The 23,087-nt window shown below is 41.6% G+C and overlaps 1 protein-coding gene across 5 annotated transcripts in view; it reads right to left on the bottom strand.

Moving 5' to 3' along the window:
• The window catches only part of LOC143142502 (radixin), a 55,164-nt gene that overhangs the window by 7,417 nt on the left and 24,660 nt on the right, over positions 1–23,087 (bottom strand). For all 5 annotated transcript variants that reach the window (XM_076303426.1, XM_076303425.1, XM_076303428.1 and 2 more), the window contains 8 exons: positions 16,310–16,405; positions 6,548–6,670; positions 6,052–6,203; positions 4,862–4,945; positions 4,094–4,240; positions 2,596–2,692; positions 2,251–2,414; positions 1,625–1,755 (listed from right to left, as the gene is read on the bottom strand). In XM_076303426.1, coding sequence (XP_076159541.1) covers positions 1,625–1,755; positions 2,251–2,414; positions 2,596–2,692; positions 4,094–4,240; positions 4,862–4,945; positions 6,052–6,203; positions 6,548–6,670; positions 16,310–16,405 — 994 coding nt within the window. The remainder of the gene's footprint in view (positions 1–1,624; positions 1,756–2,250; positions 2,415–2,595; positions 2,693–4,093; positions 4,241–4,861; positions 4,946–6,051; positions 6,204–6,547; positions 6,671–16,309; positions 16,406–23,087) is intronic.

Below are 23,087 nucleotides of genomic sequence, written 5' to 3'. Positions count from 1 at the left end.
TAGGCTAGCCTATGTTCGATCAACTTCTAAAGACGACAAGGACAAAAAGAGTTTAATGCATAGCCTAATGTTTTTGTGTTTAAATAGGCAAAAACAAATTAAATCGGACCAATCGGGTGCGTGAGAAATCTGGTCAGCAACAACTGTTTAGGTCGCTGTTTCTTCTCCTAAATCTCTTGGCTAAAATAGACAATTTCTTCAGAATAATTACAAGTGGATAGCCTATTTGTGATGACTTCTTGAAGAGGCCAAAAGCAAAAACACAAAGTTATCAGACCAAAGAAAACGGAAATTTTTCTGTTCTCTACAGCAAGCGTCTGAACAAGGATGAAGAAAACTTTAATGCGCAGCCTACACATTTGGCCTTCAAAATCATATTTCTAGGTCCTTTTACAGTAAGATATGTATATTTGTGATCGATAAGAGGTAAAGGAATGTGTTCATGGTGAAATTAGAAAATGCATAATTTCGTCATTTTCGACCCTCGTTGCACTCAAATCGATACATCTCGAAATGGATTTCCGCTACACAAGACTCATTTTGTCGTGGCACGCCCCATTTAATGATAAGAAGGTTCCCCAGAATAAAGACTATCCATGACCTAAGGAACTCACTTACAGCTCTATAACCAACCTGACTTAAGAACAACAGTATGAAAGACCATAGTGATTTCCCTGAACACTGTACCATTGCCGCACTAATTGGTTCTTATGAGTTATGGTTTGTTTATTTATGGTATTTGTTATTTTCATTATTGATCGTTGATATTGTATTGCCATTATTACTATTTTCCTTAATGTAGTCTTACCAACTTCTTAAAATGGTTTACTGTTAATTGAAACTATTGCATTGTTATATTTTCTATATTTTGTGAGTGACTTTGGACAAAAGTGTCTGCTGTATTCCATAAACATAAACACATTGTTTACACATAATCACACACACGAGAAGCTTCTGAATGCAAGACCACAGAGAGCAGCATGCACATGGGCGGTTAGACAGTGTGTATGTTTGTGTGTGTGTGTGTGTGTGTGTGTGTGTGAGTGTGAGTGTGTGTGTGTGTGGGTTGGGGGGGGGGCAGTGACGCATGATTCATGAAGGTAGGATGGGAGTGGAGGGGTGGGGGATTTGGGGAGAAACACCTCTTATCTGGGGAGGCAAAGGGGTACAGTACAAATAAGGGTGGTGTTAACATAAAGAGGTGTTTCCAGGTGTTTACCTGGAGCTGGGGACAGCCCTACGAGAGGCGAGAGATTAGAGTTTAGTCAAGCAGCTCTCTGTCCGAGAAGCATACACATACATGCGCACACACACACACACACACAGCCAGGCTCTCTCGGGCAAAACTCCACTGCGCCATCATGTGGTCAAACAGAAACCCACATGTTAAATACATGCCCAATGTCTTCCCTCTCCAAAGTCATCCAAATGTTGACTTTTCCCCCTTGTTGTACAAAATGCTAAGAAACATACTCCTAATACCATTTCAGTGCTCAGAACCATCTTCAGTTCTGACGGTGGATTTCGGGATTAAATGCGAGTAATGTGTATAAACTGAAGGCTGCTGGGGATGTTAGAAAGTGGGAGATGGAGAGGCACCAGTAACACAGTCAGCTGCACCCACCTTTCTGTGCCTTTAACGTCTGCTCTTCGATCTGTCGCAGTCTCTCGATGAGCTCGTCCTTCTCCCTCTCGATCCTCTCCTTCTCCTTCTCCGCATGCTCGCGTTTCTTCTTCTCGTTTTCCAGCTGGGCCCTTGGAGGACAGCGGAGTTATCTCAGTTAAGGCAGCTCAAAAGAGGAAATGGTGCCGTGCGCCAGTAGTATGAATGATGAATCACGTTAAGGGGTTCCAATTTGCCAGAAGTGCTTATACTGATGGAATACGCATACTTGACGTGCAGCTGCAAGTGGCTTTAGTTAAAAGCTTGTGCAAAATAAACAAATGCAAATGATGCTTGTTGTAATGATTCGCTACGTGTGACGGCATGAAAGCAACAATGTGAAATGCAATGAAATTGCTCTTAAATTCTAGTCACAAGGTTTGTTCATCGGCTTCTGATTGACTGTTTTCAAAGATGCATATTTTTGTTATAATAGATTTCCAGAAAAAAAACCTTTTGCTTTCACTGACTCCTAAGTGATGTTTTTAATCTTTCTGTCAAGTCATCTCATCTTCATGCCTGTAAGTAACTATTCTCAGAAAAACAGAAACCTTGCTAGTCATGTGTGTGTGTGCAGGCTTCCATACCTCTCCATCTGTTTCTGATGCTTCTCCTCTCTGGCCTGGGCCTTCATCTGCTGGACCTCGATGGTGTCTGGCTTCCTTCTCCTCATGTACAGCTCGTGATTGCCCATACACAGCGCCAGGATGCGCTTGTTGATCCGCAACCGTGGGGCATAGAATACAAAGTCCTGCACGGAAAATAAAACGCCCGGTCGTCAATACCATGAAGAACAGTTCATACGTGTGTTTCTACCTGCATATCCCTCCTGTTACATTATGTGTTTTTGTAATATATCTGGTGTAAAGAAATAGCTGACAGAGACACATCTAATTTCACCAGAAAGACTGAGCAAAAATAAAAACACTTACTGGGGCTTTCTTATCGATCGGCTTGATGACAAACTTTTTATCGTTGAATGAGATGTTTCTGATTTCGCTCCAGGGGAAGCCAATCTTTGGTGTTAGTCTGATGGAGAAAAACAGAGAATCAGAGAAATGTAGAATAATTCCAGCCATCAAGTCAAATGAAATCCTACATTAGCCATAAGGGGGCGATAGCTACCACTAAGCAGTTTAGACCAGATCAGTCCCGACTTGATCAGACAGTCTCAGGGGGTCCTTAAGCTGCGACCAGGCGACATTTTCAAGACCATCTGCTTCCCTCCCTGACTTGTTGGAGGCATTCGGCATGTGTTGCCAGATAAATTAACCAGGGGCTGTCAACTGTGTAGCAATATCTTTGGTGGCGTTTGACGGTTTAATCTCACAGCTAAGGTTAAGCCATTAGCCATGAATATTCAGTAAAAAGGTCAGAGTGTGAGCATTCGCTCAGAGCTATTCAGGCTCGAGTCAGCATTTACTGTGGTGCGATGATGCACACAGGACCGGAGAAGAAAAGTTGGGGGTGCTGATGGAAAAACAACTGCTTCAGAGTGAACCCCCAGACCTCAACGCCCCCCCACCCAAAAGTCCTCCATCCCGTAACTCCAGTCGCGGACGTTATTAGGCCGTTAACTCTGAGCCAGAGGTTTCTGAGCAGCATGACTCATTAGAATGGAAGTGTGTACATACAGTACGAGCCATTGGCCACTCAGATTTCACTAGCTGAGGGTGTCATTGACCGCAGACACCAGTGCCTATCTCTCGACACTCAAAACCCATCATATTCAATAACAATCATTCATGCAGAAGCCAATTATGCACAACCTGAATGAGCCAATACCATCAACGAAACACAAACTTATACTGACCATTATTTAAAATAAAAAAAGAATCTATTTAGGCCAAAATCCTGTTACACAATCATCCGATAGCCAATACGGAAAGACCCCTGTGATTTTAATCAGCACTTCAGACCTTCATGTAGCACACAGGCAATCCTATATCTGACTCCACTGGCTAATAAGCCTCACCTTCATGTAGCACACAGGCAATCCTATATTCTCGAGAGTTTATTTTTATTGCAACACGTCTCCACTCCAGCCTCCACTTGCCGGATCACTATGATCCGGACATGCATCAGCACAAGGCTGATTACACCACAGCCATATTTCAAACACCTACACAGTCCCTGCAGTTCCACGAAGAGAGGGTCTATGGGAAAGTACTTGGCAGAGGCTCAACTATGAGTAACCAGAGAAGAGGTACCCATGTCTGAACACACACACACACACACACACACACAAACACACAAACACACAAACACACAAACACACACTTCAAGCTGCTAAAAGGATGAAAAGATGAAAGACCAGGCAGTGAATCTAAAAACAAAGCATGAACTGTTGGACAACTACATGTGTTCTGCTCCTTGCTTTAATCAAGTGTGAGATGGCTACTATTTAGGAGTGAGGAGTGGAGGGCTTACTTGTCCTCGTGCTCGTAGATGTTGAGGCCGAGCGCATCCACGCCCAGCCACAGCTCTGTGCCCTTCTTGTTCTTGATCTCGAAATAGTTCACTCCGTACATCTCCAGGTCCTGTGCGATCTTCAAGTATTCCATCATAGAATCCTCTCTGCATAAACACAAAACGCCAGTTATGCACACACACACACACAACCAGACAGACACAATCAATAATAAGGACATTGAAAAAAGACAACCAGTCCAAGCAGGTATGACATTTGTGAAGTCTAGTTGAGCCAAAAGAGTCAACTTCCCAGAACCAATCTAAAATAATGAACTACAATGTCTTCAGACAATTGAGTGAGTGAGGTTTGTTTGTTTGTTTGATTTAATTTAATTTAATTTCATTTCATTTAAAGCCATATCAGCACCTGGCTATTTAATGGCCAAAACATGGTATGCTATAGTAGAAAATATGGGAGATCAATATGGAACTAATACAAGCGTAGCTATAATGATATTTTAGGGAAGTTTTTAAAATCTATGGTACAATGAGTGAGGTAATAAAGCACCGACACCTAAGCAAGTAACAATGGGAGTGAGGGGGGCTAGGGGGTCTGTAACAAAACAACCTTACTGAAATAAAACTGAAATGAGGCACTCCTTTATAAAAAAAAATAAAAAGGAATTAATTTATCAATGGCTACATGCCAACTGCAACCAGCCTTACTGAAATGCTGAGGAAGGAAAAAGTGGCCAAAGAGGGAGAAGAGGGAGTGCAGGACCGTACCTGAGCATGCCTCTGTGTTCCTCGTGCCAGGTCTGTATCCGGTCCTCCCACTGTTCCTTTGTGAGCTTGTGCTGCTCAAGAACTCTGCAGTGCAGTGCAGGGGAGGGGAGGAGAGGAGGGGAAAGAGTCACCCAAGGACGGCTTATTCAGACAAACAGACAGACAGACAGACACAACACCAAACTGCCAAGTCTGGCTCAGTGACAAAGAGATTCTCTGTATTTGTGTGTAGGACTATTTCTGTTTCACCAGAAAATTATGCATTCAAGGCCATTTCAGTTAAGGAGGATTTATTGGTTGGAGCAATGTCATTACTGAAAAAAAGTACTTTTCATTTAATTGAATTAAAATGGTGTAATCTAATAGACAAAATAGAGTTATGAATGTAATGACCTACAGTATGACCTATGCTATGCTCAGTAACGCAGTCAAAATGTTTTGAGACAAAGCATTACATTGTACAGCCCATCTGCCAATTAGTCTAATTACTTTACAAGTTACCCTTTCACCAACAGATCCTACAGACTGCCATTTTGCTTGGACAGTCCCTTCCTTTACTAAAAAGTGAAATTTCTTTGGACATACAAGACACTTCAAGGCCACAAGCCAACTAGGCCACCTGACAAATTACAAACGGAGGGGAAACCCTGACTTAAAATATCTTTGAAGGCCCCACTGAGGGTCAAGTTCAAGCACATGGCCCAGCTGGACCCGTTCACGCCCTGCCTGCCTCCCTCCTTCCTTCCGCTTCTGTGTATTTAACAAGGCAATTTACTGCAGGGCTTCAAAGCTGCCTCTGCCATTGGGACATCTCATTAGCCTTTTGAAAGCACTCGTCGCACGCACACACACACACACAGAGAAATGCATGGACGCATGGACGCGCACACCCACACATCCACAAATCTAAAGCTTTAATATAATCATTAGAGACACTATCTTCAAAGATGTACAGATGGACTCACGCACGCGCACACACGCTTCCACAAATCTAAAGCTTTAAAACAATTATTAGACCGACCATCTACAAAGACGCTAACACTTAAATAAGTATGCACAGGATCTAGGAATAATCTCAGACACAAACACACTCATACATGTAATCATGAACCAGTCCCCTCCCTCCCCAACCCAAAAAACACACAAGACTGAACACATCCTCACACGTTCCCTATCTTTCCTGAACTCACCTCTGAGGCAGCAGGCGGTCGTTGCTGAGGTAGCCGGGCTTGTGGATGTCTTTGTTGAAGTCGGCGTATTTGGCCTGGACTGCGTAAGAGGCTAGAAGGACGGCCGTCTCGGGGGGACAGTAATTCTCATCATTCAAGATAGCTTCCTTTACCTGAGCGTAATAACCCGGAAGGGGGGGGAGAGGGAGGGAGAGAGAGAGAGAGAGAGAGGGAGAGGGAGAGGGAGAGAGAGAGGGAGGGAGAGAGAGAGAGATTAGTGTGAGCTAGTTTTGGAGGGAGATAAGCTCAGAAATGAAGATGGCAGGAAATAATCAAAAAGGAAATTGAAAGCATGTCCTGGGATGGGGAAAGGTGGCAAATTAGAGAGAAGGGATAAAAACCCAGGTGACTAAATGGAGTGCACACACACATGGTGAGAGAGAGAGGTGTGAGAGAGAGGAGCAAATGGAGTGAGTGTGTGAGTGTGAATGAATGTGTCAAACAGTCCTCCTCTGACCTGCAAGAAGAACAGGCGCTGTGTAATTTCCTGGATCAGCTCCTCAGACACGTCCTCTGGAAAGAACTTTGCTCTGAACTTGAACTGGAGTGGGTTCTCCTTCTTCACGTCTTGCGCGGTCACCTGAGCAGAGGACAGAGACACAGGGACGATAAAGAGAGAGCACACATTCCTGATGGGTTATTTCACCAAAACAACTTCATAGTGCATCGCCTAGGTGGCTGGGTGGAATGACCGTTGTCCTTCATGTGACCATAAAGCTTCAACACTTCACATTTGTTGTGAGGACATGGAAAGAGGCACCAATAAAAACACCTGAAACAGCAACAAACCGCCATGTCAACTGTGACACTACTACAACAATGATTTATGCAGATCTCAGTTGTTGGATGCCGCCTAAAGTCCGACTGTAGTAGAACACATTAACTGGGAGGTTTGTGAATGCTGAGCATACTTTGGGACACACAAGACATGAACAGGATCAATTCTCTTGATCACGAAGGCTGGAAAAGGCAACCATGTAGCCTAGCCTAGCCTACATGATTATTGGACACGGACTCACAGAACGGACACAGACTGACACAGAATGAGTGATGCAGCACAGATGTTTAAACCATTTGGGTAAAAACTCCCACACATGGGTGTTGTAGCCTTTGGCTGTAGAGAAAAGCTTCCAGTGAGATGAGGTTTGACACTTGTGCAACTGAAAATGTATGTGGTGCATAAACACAGCTGAGTTCTTAATGCCAGAGTGCACTCCCTATAAAAAGAGCTTTCTAATTTGGGTTAATGCATCTCATGTTTTTTCCTGGGGTTGTTTCATTATAAATAAATCATAGAATTAACATTCCACTCCCAGTGTCAAAACAGCATAATCTTCTGATTACTTTGCGATCATATAGGCCTAGCCAGCAGCATAGCGACAGATAGAGGTTGGTCACTATTGATTGCACAACTGATTTAATGAGACAAATAGGACAGTACTGCTATTTAACAGTGAATATCTACAGCTCACATTTACTGTTAATGGGTGCAGCCATCTTGGAAATTCAAACTCTGGGTACTCCAGGTTGCAATGGGCTGACAAGTAGGAATTACAATGGCCGTTCAATTTGCAACTTCCTACTCGTAATTGGGAAAAACTACTTCCGAGCACAAATGAAACACACCATAACTGCTGATTTACCACAACTGGGCGGTATTCCAGAAAGGTTTAACAAACTCTTTCTCTAACCCTGATCTCTGAGTTGATCAACCTGAGATGGGAAACACTGAGATTTAAGTTCCAATACAGCAGGTATAGGTTAGTTCAATCTACACAGAGTTCAGCGTGTGCCCGATGACTTTGAAAAGCCATCATCAATGGAGCGCAGAAATGACGAGTCACCATGGCAACTAGAAAACTTACCCCACTTCCTACGTCCCTCAATTTAAGAAGTTATCCCTACGAGCACAGCGTGCACATTTTCAAAAGAAATTGCAGCACAGTCGTAGAATTAGGTTAAACTGGTGGTTGGACGTCAGAGAATTACTAAAATCGTTTGTGCTCTTAATTGTTTTATGAGCGCTATAATTCCTGATCAGTGACTTAAAAACATTAACAGCAAACATTTTTTTATGGTGCAAACCATCAAAAACTGTAGCCTACTAAGATTAGTCTACTATTTGTATATTTTGAACCTACTATGTTGTTGCACCAGGCAATGTGGGTAACGGGGGCAGCCGTGGCCTACTGGTTAGGGCTTCGGGCTTGGAACCGAAGGGTTGCCGGTTCAATCCCGAAGAGTAGGAAAAATGTGGGAGGGGGAAGTGGTTGAGCACTGCTCTCCCATGCCCACATCCACAGCTGAAGTGCCCTTGAGCAAGGCACCTAACCCCTCACTGCTCCCCGAGTGCCGCTGTAGCAGGTAGCTCACTGCTCCGGGTTAGTGTGTGCTTCACCTCACTGTGTGTTCACTAATTCACGGATGGGATAAATGCAGAGACCAAATTCCTTGTATACGCAAGTATACTTGGCCTATAAATCTGATTTACATTTTATAATGAGTAATACAGTAGATTCATTTTAACTTTTAATGGACTATTATCTTATAGCCTAGGTAGAAAAAGTGGTGGCATAGGCTACTGCATAAAATTCTACTTTAATTTCAAAATGATAACGTTTAACTAGACTGCATTTCCGGCGGGAACTGCAAAAGTGTGCTTGCCCTGGTCTGGTCACCAACATGAGCAGACAGTGGCATACGCTATGCTGAACCTGGCTTGATCCAAGCATTCTAACAGTGCCTTTCAGTGTTGGAGCAGTGGCAATACCGCAAAAGCTCTAGGAGAGGGCTATTCAACTATTGACTTGCGGGGGGAATGCGGCTCGTTGGATTTTACCTGTGGCCTGCCTTTGAATTTAGCTTCTATGACTAAGATCAAATCAATAAAATAAAACAACAGCAGTGATTGGCTGCAAAAATAAATAATGTCACGTGTCTTGCACCTCTCAAACTGGGCTATCAGGTAACCTAGAAGAATTGAAATGATGAAATATGACTAAGGAATTCAAATGCTGCTTGTTTGTCAGGATACTTTTTCACTGATTTATTTTAAAAATATGAGCTATGAGTGTGAATGTTATATATTCCATCCCCTAATTCTGTTTTACTGGTTTATTTGACAAATAATCTATATGGATTTGCTCTATAAAGACCTTATGTCTGTTTAGGATTGTTTTTCTGAGCCTATTGATCTATCTCAGAATAAAGTAATGTCCACAACATTAGTGATGTTTTTTTTTTGTGTGTGAATGTATTTTACTTAACTCATTAAATGTAGCTGAATACTCATGAACGCATGTCTCTAATAGCCACAATAGGAGTAATTTTAGCAACACCGTATTTTGTGTGGCCCATAACGACCCAGTGGATCATGAAAACGTGCCAAAATTCCCATTCCTTGCTTGATGTTGGTACATTAATCCCATTCAGATTGCCACTTATCTGTGATGTAAGAGTTCAGTATAGGTTTAAGGTCTGGGGCACGGATTTGACATCTGTGACTTCTTCATTGAGGACTTGCTTAGCAGCACTGTCCGCTTTCTCATTTCCCCTCAGACCAACATGGCCTGGGACCCAGCAAAAAACTACACTGAAGTTCTGGTTCTTTAGACGTTGTAGTTGATCAAGCTCAGCTTTGGTTGTACTTTTTGCGTGACATTAAAGCCTACTGGAAAGATTTTTTAATTGCAATTTAATTGAATGCAATTTACTTTTACGATTAAATAAAATTAATTTATCCCTCTCACCCATAGTTTTCTATTTATTTACAAATGTACATAGGCCTACTGTAATTACATTTATACATAGTTATTCTACTGATCTTCATACTATTCATCCTGCACATAGACTTATTCTTACTACTCTTAAGTTGTTGTTACTGCACTACAATGACACTGTTTCCACACTGCACATAGCTGTATGTTATGTACATTTCTGTTATATATTTGTCAAATTGAATATCCATAATTATTCTGTTTTATTATATTCTGTTAATACACTGCCTATATCTATATTATTATTTCTACTATTATACTGTTACTGCTACATCTACATGCATTATTCTACTTATTGTATGAGATAACTGCTAATACACTGCACATATTTATATTTAATTCATATTACTCTAAACCACCTTCTGTAAATCAATTGTATATTACTGTCTACATTGCACTATATTTCTTGACCTGTCTCTGTATATTTCATCACCTTTCTATACTTTGCATCACATTAGGGTTGGGCGATGTCGCCTAAATTGGCATTTGACGATGTGTACAGTAAAACATCGTGATGGACGATGATATCGTGGGGGGGGGGGGGGTAGTGTGGTAAACACTAATTAATTAGCCTATAGCCTATGTCTGTACAGAAATACATTTATAATGTTCTCCATAAAAAAATAAAAAATAAATTATATAGGCTATACGGCCTGATGAAAGTGGACAGCTAAGAGAGACATACTGACCAGGCTACCGAAGTTGTGTGGAAGATCTGCTCCAAGAAAATTGTTGTGAAAGACGGATAGACAATCAATCTGAACACTTGCGTGTGCACCGACCAGCGGAATATTACACATTGCCAGCCCTTGCTGGGCCCAGCAAAAAAGCTACTTAAGACTACTATCGTGGTCACTCATTTAAAATCTTGGTAGGCCTACTATGCAGCATCCCACGTTATCAGGCTACCGTCTATGCTGACTATGAGGGCGGCGGGAAGTGAAAGTAAAGGGTTGCGATCGCGCAGTCCAGGCTATATATAGGAGGGCAAAGTAAAAACACTTTTACAAATAACGAATCCCGATTACCACTCCGCTGCTGTCTGGGACTTTTGCTAAATGCATGAAATACAAGCCATACAGTGAAAGACGAATAGGCTACCTTCTGATCCTATAATTAACTAAAGAAATGGTTTATTTTAACACAGAGGAGAAGGACGCATGTGGCGCTCGCTGTAGCCTTGCAAAAATATTTGAGCGCTAGAATGTCCTAGTCGTAGCCTAACAATAATAAATCTATATTTTCTGCTAAAACATTAGGCTACCTATTAAGTCCAATGTAGGCTATAGGCTTGCGAGACATGTAGGCTACAAAAAGACAATTAGGCTACACATTCACGTCACAGTCAGGAATTATTTGAATAAGAGGGTAGACTAATACGTCTTTTATTTTACAAGATGGTAGACTAATACGTGATAACTGTTTGGTTGACAGCCTTTAAAGTAGGCTCAATTTCATTTTCAGGGAAAGTTTTTTTTTATGTTTTAGCCTGTTACAGCAGGAATTAGTGACTGGCATGTGGGGGCGTGGCATCACGATGGTTGCTTTCCATCGTGATGCCTGTCAATCATCACGATGGACGATGATATCGTCTATCGGCACAACCCTACATCACATTGCATGCATACTGTAGCTACATGAATCACAGCTAAGATCCTTGGTTGCTATGAAGGCCAGTCTTCTAAATGGATGGTTGCTATGGCCAAAGGCCACAGTTATCTCTGCCGTTGTCAAGCGGGCAGATCCTAACTTTATCTTATTTTAAACATCTCTATTTTACTTAGCCTACTTCCATACAGTGAGTCCCATTAAGAAGTGGCCACTTCATTCGTGCTTACCGTGATTCATACAGCAGCATTATTAAATTAATCTGTCACCATATGCCTATGCCAACGTTTGCAAAGAGGATAATCTTTTAATTTGATTCACAATGAAACGTTACATTTAATGTACATGTAAACAATGAGTAGGCTAGTTTTGTTTGTTGTTGGTGGTGTTACTGCATCCCTTAGTTATTATGCCTACAATGCAAAATTGTTCCCTCGTGATTGTTAGACGCATTTCAAAACATCGCGACGTGAAATGCCACCACAAAACATTGTTTGTGAATCGGTCTTATTAGGAATCCTCGCTTAAGGTGTCAGACTCAGGCGCTACTTAGGGCTAAAATGCTTCCTGAATTACTCTTAGTAAAAAAAATAGGAGTCCTAAAGTTACGAGTGACGAAGTTACGAGTACAAGCATATCAAGCAACATAAATCTCATAACGTTAACGTTACAGCAACATCTCCTCCCTGACATAGCTAGCTAGCTAGCTTCTAGCCACACAAGAAATGAATGATTTTAAATCTCCGCTTAGCATTCTAATAACAGAAGGGGCACATTTATGTTGACCACTACAACATGACTCATTATGTCTGTAACTCTATAAAACACTTACTTTCATAAAGGAAGCACGCCATCCAGCACATACACATGGAAACCGATATTTTAGGTACTTGGCCACGAACTCAAAACGTGTCTCCCTGAAGCTCTTCTAGAATCTTTGCTCTGAAGGCTGCGTTGCTATGGCAACATCAAATAAACGGAGAGTCTTTTCAAGGTTTTCCTGCTTGTACTGTCGTCAAATCCATGCTTTGAGGAAAAAAATCTTTTTATCATAGTTCCCTCTTCAATGAGCGATTACCAGCTCGTTTTTGTAACAGAGATAGCTGTTTATTGTCCCTAGGTTTACAGAAACACCTATTCATATTAATACGTATGGAAATCAAGTTAACGCTGCCGACCACTGTTTGTCTATTACATGGCCCAGAATGCCTATGAAGGTATATTGGGTGCAAAAGTGGCGAGCACATTTAACTGCAGATTTTGCATGTGCACACTAAAGTCGTAAATGTGTAACAGTAAAGTTGAAGTTGTACATATTTTTGTATATCTTGTTAACACAAAATAGGGGCTACGGGTTCACAAATCCTTTTTACAGGTACACAAATCCTTTTTACAGGTACACAAATCCTATCCTGTGAGTCACAACTTTCAAGAGTCACGCACTCGACACTTTTGCTCCAATCGTTGCAGCGCAGTAGGTGCGAACATAGACAGTAAAAGAAAGGGTGCGAAACACATTTGCACATCCGTGTTTCATAATCTGAGAACATGCACAACATTCGTGCATTTGTAAACCCAAATGTGAACTAATGCATCCGAAGTTGTGCATCTGTGAAATAATTTCTCATTAATAAAATTCTACAGATCGCTTTGATTTTCTTGCACGACTACAAGTCAATTGATACAAGTGCTCGAATCTGCTTCTACGAGTGACGAGTGACTTTTGCTCCTGGCTAGGTGAGATAATAGGAGCAAAACGATTTGTATGTGTGCACGTCGAGCGAATCGATCGAGAAAACAAGGCGGCCGGATCTGGATCGCGCTCAGACTACCATTGCCTGCTCATAAGGTAAGTAACATGATAATAATATGAAGAAAGTTATCTTGTTTGTTGGTTTACATTATCATGACAGCTATGTTTAGCTTAGTTTACCTGCTTGCTAAATCCTCCAGTGCCAGATCAAGCTAGCTATCGCTAGATAAATAACTAGTTTAGAAGTACAGAAATATAACACTGCCCGTCCAAAATCGTTAGGACACACAATCTGACACAATCGTTCTGCAATTTTCGAACAGCTGACTTGTATCTTGCACGAAGACTATTGGATAGTGCAAGGCAAGTTAGCAATTGTTTGCTGTGCAGACATTATGAATAATAAGGTCGACTTAACACCGCAACATTTTTTTCCTCGCTTTGTGCAAAGAAAAACTATAAATCGTGTGTCCTTCATTGATAAGGAAACATGCTGAGGTTACTTACTTTATGAGCAGGCAATGGTAGTCTGAGCGTGATCCAGGATCCAGATCCGGCCGCCTTGTTTTCTCGATCGATTGCTCGACGTGCACACATACAAATCTTTTTGCACCTATTATATCACCTAGCTAGGAGCAAAAGTCACTCGTCACTCGTAGAAGCAGATTCGAGCACTTGTATCAATTGACTTATAGTCGTGCAAGAAAATCAAAGCGATCTGTAGAATTTTATTAATGAGAAATTATTTCACAGATGCACAACTTCGGATGCATTAGTTCACATTTGGGTTTACAAATGCACGAATGTTGTGCATGTTCTCAGATTATGAAACACGGATGTGCAAATGTGTTTCGCACCTACTGCGCTGCAACGATTGGAGCAAAAGTGTCGAGTGCGTGACTCTTGAAAGTTGTGACTCACAGGATAGGATTTGTGTACCTGTAAAAAGGATTTGTGTACCTGTAAAAAGGATTTGTGAACCCGTAGCCCCTATTTTGTGTTAACAAGATATAAAAAAAATATGTACAACTTCAACTTTACTGTTACACATTTACGACTTTAGTGTGCACATGCAAAATCTGCAGTTAAATGTGCTCGCCACTTTTGCACCCAATATACCTTCATAAATGCCTTGCATGTCTTTACAACAAAACAACACAGTAAAACCTAAATGCCCGTAAACATATGCATTTGCATACTTGTAACATTTTTAATAATACTCTCCCATCATGATATGTAACAATAATGAAAAATTTAATTTGAATACCGTCAATGTGAAAACAACTCTATTATGTAAGCTATATATAGCTACCGTTCTCCTTGCTATTTCAGTTCGTAAGTCCATACTATCCCATGGCAGAGCAAGGATTTCATGATTGGGCAAGGTTGCCCGGAGACATTGTGGATACCCAGAGGCATTGATCGAGCATACTCGGAAGGCGTTGTGATAGAAGGTGAATGTTGTAAAGGTGAATGGGGAGAGTTACCAAATACCTGTGGGTGCTCTGCCAAATGATGGAAACTTTTGGAATATTTCTTTTTTTTTTTAGCTTATGCACCCTCACACTGGAGTCCCCAGTTCATATACAAAATTTGGTATCGATATGTGACAGTGTTCCTGAGATATGGACGACTTCCTGTTTCGGAGCTTCGCCGCCGATTTCGTTTGGCTGTGACGGGCAAACGCTTTCGAAAATCAAAAATCCTTCTAGTAACTTTTGTGAGGCTTGGTCCAATGATGATGTACGTCAAGTTTCGTGGCGTTCGGACCAAATTTGTGACCTGTGAAAATTTAGTTTCGCTTTCTATTCAATCCAATATGGCGGACGAACGACACGCCCACTTGACGTCATCTTCTCGAGCAAGTTACACCGGTACTGCCCGGACGTTTTAAAGTTGGAACGGTGTCTGTGTCTCAAAGGGCCTAGGCACAGGAGCTGGAAAAAATTAGGGAGACGGGAATAATAATAATATTAATAATAATAAGAAAACTTAAGAAGAACAATAAGTGTGCTGCTTTGCAAGCACACTTAATTAAGGTTAATATACGGGATCTCAAAATCCTCTCTGGGTGTAGCCTAGGCTATACAAATTAATTTGCCCTTGCGTCGGACTGACAGAGGAGAAAATGACCACCCAAGTTTGCAAAAAGAGCTCAATAGGAGGGAGGAGATATGGAGAAACACTGGGTTTGTTCAAGAAAACCTGTTAGGGAGCAGATTATGTTTACAGAGTCAGTCACCGCAGTAAAAGACCCAAAGTTTGAGTTAAGTTTCTTACTGGAATCCCTCAACTCAGGGTTAACAAACCCCACTTTCTGGAATAGGCCCCTGATCTACTAAGACATTACAAGTGATCAATCCACACCTAGAATCCTACAGTCTGCCTCTATACAGAGCCGTTTCTAGCATGTACAGAGCAGAAGGCCTCAGTATGCCCCTCATGCATATAGAAGTGCTGCAGAGGCAGGTTGTTTTTTAAGTTCCAGAATGCAGAAAACGAACTTGGCCTCAAATGTAAGCCCGACGGGTACACTGCCTGCTAGGTATCCAGCCCGTAAATAACCACATAGTACAAGCTGTATGAGTCTCGTCACGCACAGCACAACATGCAGATTCTACGTGTGAATCAGGGGGGGTGACTGCTAATCTGATTCACTGCTGGTTTCCACACCAGAACAGAATTCACTCCGGGCCTCAGCGTGTCTGCAGGCTCAGCGTCAGCCGGCTCTGAATCCCAAGAGTTGGCCCCAGTATTTTCCACTGCTGGAGCCACTTGTTAAAGAAAATCCTGCTGTAGATCATCCTGCATGCAACTGTTTCCAATGACCTCCATGGGACATGTATACACACACATAGACACACATGCACACTTTTATGACACATCTGAGTCGTGGTGGGCAAAGAGGCGCATTCAAAGAGGGGGTGGTTGTTAACCGCTCTTTAGCCACCATCTTTAACAGGATGTCTGTAAAAAAAATGGGAGGGCCTCACCACAGCCTAATAACCACTTCACCATGATTGATGGCTAGAGTTTTAGGAGGAAAAGAGGAAAGGGAGAAGACGAAGACTATGCGCCTCACCTTTTTGTTGAGCTTCAACCATGTGGTGTAGCCTTTGCTGTCGACGTACTGCAGGCCGAAGAACCAGACTTCACGCAGACCCACTGTCTTCACGACCTGCTCATCAAACACACAGCACAAATGCAAGTCAATATGCTGCTGAATGGGGACAGACACTGGAACATAATATATTAGAACAATTAGGTCTAACAACAATAGCATCTGTAATCAGGAGAATATTGATTCACTCTCACCTTGTACAACACACACACACACACACACACACACAAACACGTTCCTCAGCAGGTATCATTTGTCTTTGACTCTAGGGAAACAAGTCTTTTCAAACAGATTAGCTAGAAAGCACACACACACCACAGCACAGCACTTTGCCCTCAATAGCAGATCTTATGCATCAATGCGGTTACTGGATTGCTCTAATGAAACTAGTTTGTGGTTCGGCAGTCCGTACACATCAAACCGGTCACTTGAGAATCAGAGGTTTCATTTTGCACTCTTCACTAGGCCCTCTGGCAGTAAATGAAACGCCTAAAAATTGAAAAAGGGCAAACCATCACACAGATTTTACAGACACCGGAGTCTCTTTTTTTCCTCCACCATTCGGTCTACATTCATCGGTCTGTTATTCCTCCATCACAGCCTAACAGAACAGACGACAACAGAATATCCAGTCTCTACTGCCGTTAGGAGTGCAATGGATCCCAAAAATCACAATTCTTAATGTAATTTTTCAGTCTATTCTTAATGTAAACATTATTTTTAATTTTGTAAAAAATGATATGAGTAAAGGCACTGATTTCAAACAACGTTTCAGTTCCAGGCAGTGTTGATAAAGCACATACCTGGCCTAGTGTTGATAAAGCACATACTTATGCTGACAGCTCAGTTGTCAATAGTCGTAGTGATCATTTCAATCGGCTGTATCAGAACTAGTACAGCTACAGCTACTACTACTACTACTACTACTACTACTACTACTACTAATAGTAATTTCAGTTTAATGCATCATCAGCATCTATGGCTATACCATGGCAAAAAGGTATAATGAAACTATATAAATCAGAGATTATAATACTATAGCAACACATACAATAACATAGATACAACAAATAATGTATACGATTCCTAAGCCTAAATCTACGATAAAAGAAATCAAGAACTTTTTGTGGTGGCACCTTTAAAAATTAGAGTGTTTTGAGAACAGAAGCATTGCCTTGTGATGCTCACAGCAGAACAGCTAAAATATAATTCACTCTGATTAGGAAGTATTTTATGTAAAGGTCAAAGCAGCCAGGGAGAACTGCTGACTTGGCTGCAGAGAGAACTACACACCAAGCACCACTTTGTTGCTTAACAATTTCCTCAAATAAATGACAACAGATTTTACATCCTATAAATCATAACAACTGCTCTCCTCTGTCTCTGAATGCCATGTAATGGAAATATCAGAAGAGCCATTATTTTAAGTTTGTGCCAGGATGTTATTAATAGGTAGAGATGTGTACGGTCCAGGCAATGAGGCTTTCTTTTAGGCAATGTAATTTGCTCACTTGTGAAAAAACAGGGAGATTGAAGCTGGAGGAGGGGGGGGGGGGGGTTGGGTGCCTGCACTGTGCACACACGTAATCGCACATATAAATTGTCCACACACACACGAGAACATAATTATGTTCCTGCAGGAAAACAGACACAAACAACATATGTAAATATGTGCAAATGTGTGTAAGAATGTATGCATGCACACACACACACACACACACACACTTCTGCTCAATTGCTTAAACAGCTGAGGCTGGCGTTCTTTCAGCCGGCTGTAGCACAGGAGCAGAGAATGCGGAATGCAGACTGGGGGAGGCTGAGGACAAGCTTGGACTTAGAGACAGTTCACAAGGAAAATGGAGGGATGCCACGGATAAAATGAAAGAGGGATGTGTGTTTGTGTGTGGTTGTGGTGGGGTCTGTCTGGTAGGAAAGAGACGTCATTCTCCAGTTACTAAAAGCAGAGACAGAAAAAAGGTGATCTAGCATAATTCAAAATAAAATTACCCATAACATGTCTGTGGTTAGTTTTAACTACAGTCTGTTTGCAATTCTTCACAGGCAAAACAGGTCTGTTTTCTCCAAGTAGAACAGGATTGCCAACAGAATGGCAGCATTTGCCTTTGCAAACTTTAACATACTAAGCAAACTTCAAGTAGCAACTTCAGAAGGCCTTCATTCAGCAGCTTATTTTATCAATTGATTAGACATTTGATAGCATGGTCATTTCAAAACACCATTATTGTGGATATTTAATCTGATTCATTAGCTAATGTGCTACAACAGTCTTGTCTGGGGTATTTTTAATTTAGGCTTCACTCTCACACCGAGGCAGCACATTTCATTTTGCTGTTCCATCTCCAAGTTTGCTATGAAGCAGATTAAGGTGTGTGCTTAAGGCAGGGGTTCCCAACCTTTTTTGGCAGGTGACCCTATTTTGAGGTCACAAAACGTTGGCGACCCCGATCATTCACAACATCTCTGTTGGATGCGGATACCAGTCGAGAGCGGTACTTTGATTTCCCCCAAATGTCGTTTGTTTGTTTGCACATTTGTTTGTTTTGCTACTTTGTTTGAAACATTGATCAAGCATGATTACGTCAATCAAACATCTCCTGCAGGCTGTCTACGTTTATTTTTATGTAGCCAGATTATAATGAAGGATCCGATTAGTTACTTAACTTGGATACCATGGGGGGGGTTTAATATTTTTTATTTAATGTATGTATATTTGAATGTAATGTACTGGTCAATTGTAAGATACCCAGTATCTCAGGCGACCCCATTTGAATTTCAAGAGTCCCAACCCCAAGGTTGGGGATATGAAGAGTTCAGATACAAAACCCTCTAAACACCACAAAACACAACAAAAATGAGATAACCACACATAGTATCCGTTAATCAAATAATTTTGCATCAAACCCCGCTAAATACCACTCTCTTTTGATTGTAGGCAAAAACCTATAGGAGCCTGATGATGCTCATTTAAAAGAAAAGCGTTCAGACGGATTTAGAGGGGTTTCGCAATTGAACTTTTCATATCTATCTTCAGCAGGGCAGGAAGATTAAAAAAACATTTAGCGTGAAGTACCCTAAGGGTATGGAGCCAGGAGGGGCTCACACTCAGTCACACTGCTCACTTGATTTCTTATTGATTTTCATAAATAACAAGACAACATATAGGCTCTATAGGGACCAGAGCTGACCGTGGTCGAGGGAAAACCAGACTAAAGGACTAGCGCCACACACACACACACTTAACCCCAGGTGAAATGCATTGTGGTTTGGGTAGGCTGTGTGGGTGTATTATCAAGGGGGGTTGATTGAGCATGGTCGAATTTCTTCGTCCATTAACAAAATAGGACAAAAATGCCTATGTGGTCGGGGACCTCACATGTTGTGACAACATCAAATAAATATTTCAACCAAAGACATTAATATTGCAACATGTGTGCTGGTACATATTTGGAGTACAGCTTTGAGGGGGGCCCCTTGGCCTTCCTGGTCTGGTTACGCTGTCATAACACATATCTGATCTGTGCCAAAATCAGAGTCGAGTCTTCGTAATAGGCTCTGTGAATATAACTAACACTTCCAACAAATCATTTCAATCCAGTATAACTTTTCAACACATGAAACAATGGCAACATGAGGCCTGTTAAAGGAGAATTCCGGTGTGATATTGACCTAAAGTGTGTTGAAACATGATATTGAGTGTTAACGTATGTCTCATAGCCCATCTCGGCTTGTCCCCTGCACTCCAAAATCTGGCGCTAGTTAGCTGATGCTACCAACAGCTTTTTCAATGGTGGTGCTTCGGCATCGGGCTAGCCATGCAAATAAATCACTGTTTTACACCATAAAAAATAATTCTGTGGAAATGCATGGATTCCAGTTGCTGCTACTGGAAGAAACTGGAATCCATGCATTTCCACTGAATTATTTTTGGAATCTGATCCCTTATCATACCTGTTCATTCTTACTCGTCGCTCGACTTATCGTGACTAAATTAAAGATGGCTGCAAACGCTAAACTTCGTGAAGATACTGTCTGTATAAATCGCCTTGTAAGTAAACTACCAGTGCTTTTTCAAAGTTCTCAATGTCTCGTTTTAAATGTCAGGGCCCTCGGAAGTCTACCAATGAAGTGTGGAGATACACTGAGCCTCGTAAATGGTGTAAAACAGTGATTTATTTGCATGGCTAGCCCGATGCCGAAGCACCACCATTGAAAAAGCTGTTGGTAGCATCGGCTAACTAGCACCAGATTTTGGAGTGCAGGGGACAAGCCGAGATGGGCTATGAGACATACGTTCACACTCGGTATCATGTTTCAACACACTTTAGGTCAATATCACACCGGAATTCTCCTTTAATGCAAAATTGATGATAGAACCAAGGAGAAATAATAAAGCTAGCTGTTACATTAAAGCCCAAACCAGACTTTTGACTGCAAGGATTAGCCTAAGCATACGCCACATTTTACTTTAATTTCAGGTCTGAGCATGAGGGAGCTGGTAACCAACACGCAAAAAATCCCAGCACAGAACATTTCTGCATGACCTTCAAACTATTCATAAATTAAATTTTTTGAAATCCTGCTATTCTGTGGTGGTCAAGGTGAAGTGTGGCGTCTGCGCCTTTCGTCTAGTGTTGAGGTGTCGCCCGGTGCGTATAGTCTCCAAAAAACGTAATACTCAAGTGAAGAAAGGGGACATCGCACACAGGGGCTGAGTAGTTCCAACAGTGTATTTTTCAAAAAGCCGAAAAAACAATTACAGGCCACATAATATCTGTGGTGGTCCACTGGATTAACCCACCCCATAAACACTGTGATGTATTTTACTAAATGTCAATTAAATAGAATAATTGACTGACTAAACCCTGTATGTACACGCAATATCTGGAGGTGTACACATAACCCTGTGAATAATCGTAGTACTTAAGCAATAAGCCCCGAGAGGCCAAAGGTTATAGTGATGTTAGAACAGCTAAGGGGCTTTGATAGGCACAACACACTAGCGGACCACCCTGGGGGTCGTTTCTAGAAAGCATCGTTTGCTAACTTGCGTCGCAACCTTGGTAGTTCGCTTCATCGTTCTTGGATTTGGTGTTTCTAGAAAGGGTAGTTCGAACTCTCAATCGCAAACAAGGACGCAAAGTTTGGTCGTTTGAACTACTGCCCCTAGGCAGTCGCACTTGTGTCGTTCCTTGGTAGTTCCTGTTGGAGTCCAGAGCGCCTAACCAAAAATCACAACCGCCTAACCAAAAATTGCGAAGTGGATGTTTATCTCGTGACTCAATGATTGATCTATCCTGTAGCTTAATTTTGATTAAGACACTGACTCCCCTACTTGGCTCATTCTTGCTATTTATGTTAATTCAAGTATTGCCTTGCTTTTAGTATTATAATCTTCCCAGATCCTTATAACAGTAGTGATAAATGGTGTAGTGGCTAAAGCAGATGACTTATTTTCCCAACGTTGTAGGTTTGATTTTCTTATGATGGGAGATTGTCCTCTTGCTTCTCGCTACCTGCAGGTGAATTAGTGTGACACGTAGATTAAATTGTTTTTGACTGATGTCTTGTACCTATGGTCTCTCGATGTAGAGTAACTATATACATAAATATGTATGGTCAAAACCTACTGTGTATCGTAGGCCTACTCTTACTCAGAGATTAAAAGAAGAGACAGGATGCGAACTCCGGCCGAGCGCGTAGTGCACTGATGCGTTGCCGTTAAGCCACGAGACAATTGATAACTTTTGCGATACCCAGACATTCGTCCAGGCTATATATTTTTTCCAACATAGATATTTAACACAAATAATGGCACATATTGGTCGGCTTCAGTAAAATGTTTTATATACTTGCAAGTAATAGGTTTAGATTTTTGCAGATGATAATGACAATGCCAGCATTAATCACTTGTTTTAAATGAGAAAAATGTCAACATAGGCTGTGGCAGAGGATTTCTAGGGGGTGGGGTATTACACGTTGCCACTGTTTCCACCAATGATATCTATCGCTGCATCATCAACAACGTTGTTGGAACTAGTGTTCGAACGTCGGAGGTAGCGAATTGCGACACAGGTACGATGCTTTCTGGAAACAGGTGTAACAATGTCGTTGTTTGGTCGCAAGTTGAGTCGTACCAGTCTAATGTCTTCAACAACTATTCAAGTGGTTGAGTCCGCAGTGGACATCAGAGTCAACAAATCAATATTTTGCTCTGAAAATGTGGGAACATTCTTAACTCTCCAGCCAACACTCATCCCAGTCAAGCCTCTTCACTCTTCAGCAGGTCCACTTCTGACAGTCACTGAGACACATGTTAACCTCTTAGAGGGTGAGGAAATATTCTGGCACAGACCTTCCCTCCTCTACCTCCCTCCTCTTCCTCTCCCTCCTCCTTCTACCACACTTTGACTAGTACTTATAATGTAGGCACTCCTACCACCTAATACTAGTATTGACAGATGCAGTGGTAATTCCTAGCTAAGGTCTCCTCTGCACTGTAGCTTAAATGTTATTCTATTGCTGTGAATCACTTTGGATTAAAGTGTCTGCCAAATGAATAACTGTACATGTGAGAAGAGGAGCCTTGGGTTACAAAATACACAGGATGCCATCCTTCCCTTTTCTTAACAGAGGTTGCATTATGTAGACCATGACTGCAGTCACAGTGCAGTGGAGGCATTGACATCTTGATCAACAATACTAGAAGCACTTTGTGGGA

The sequence above is a fragment of the Alosa pseudoharengus genome, unplaced genomic scaffold (genome assembly GCF_046254945.1).
Source record: "Alosa pseudoharengus isolate Yale_2024_CS ecotype anadromous, Long Island Sound unplaced genomic scaffold, YU_APseudo_1.1 YU_APseudo_1.1_scf_24, whole genome shotgun sequence".
Taxonomy (NCBI): Eukaryota; Metazoa; Chordata; class Actinopteri; order Clupeiformes; family Clupeidae; genus Alosa; species Alosa pseudoharengus.
This window is presented reverse-complemented; position numbering and strand designations above follow the sequence as displayed.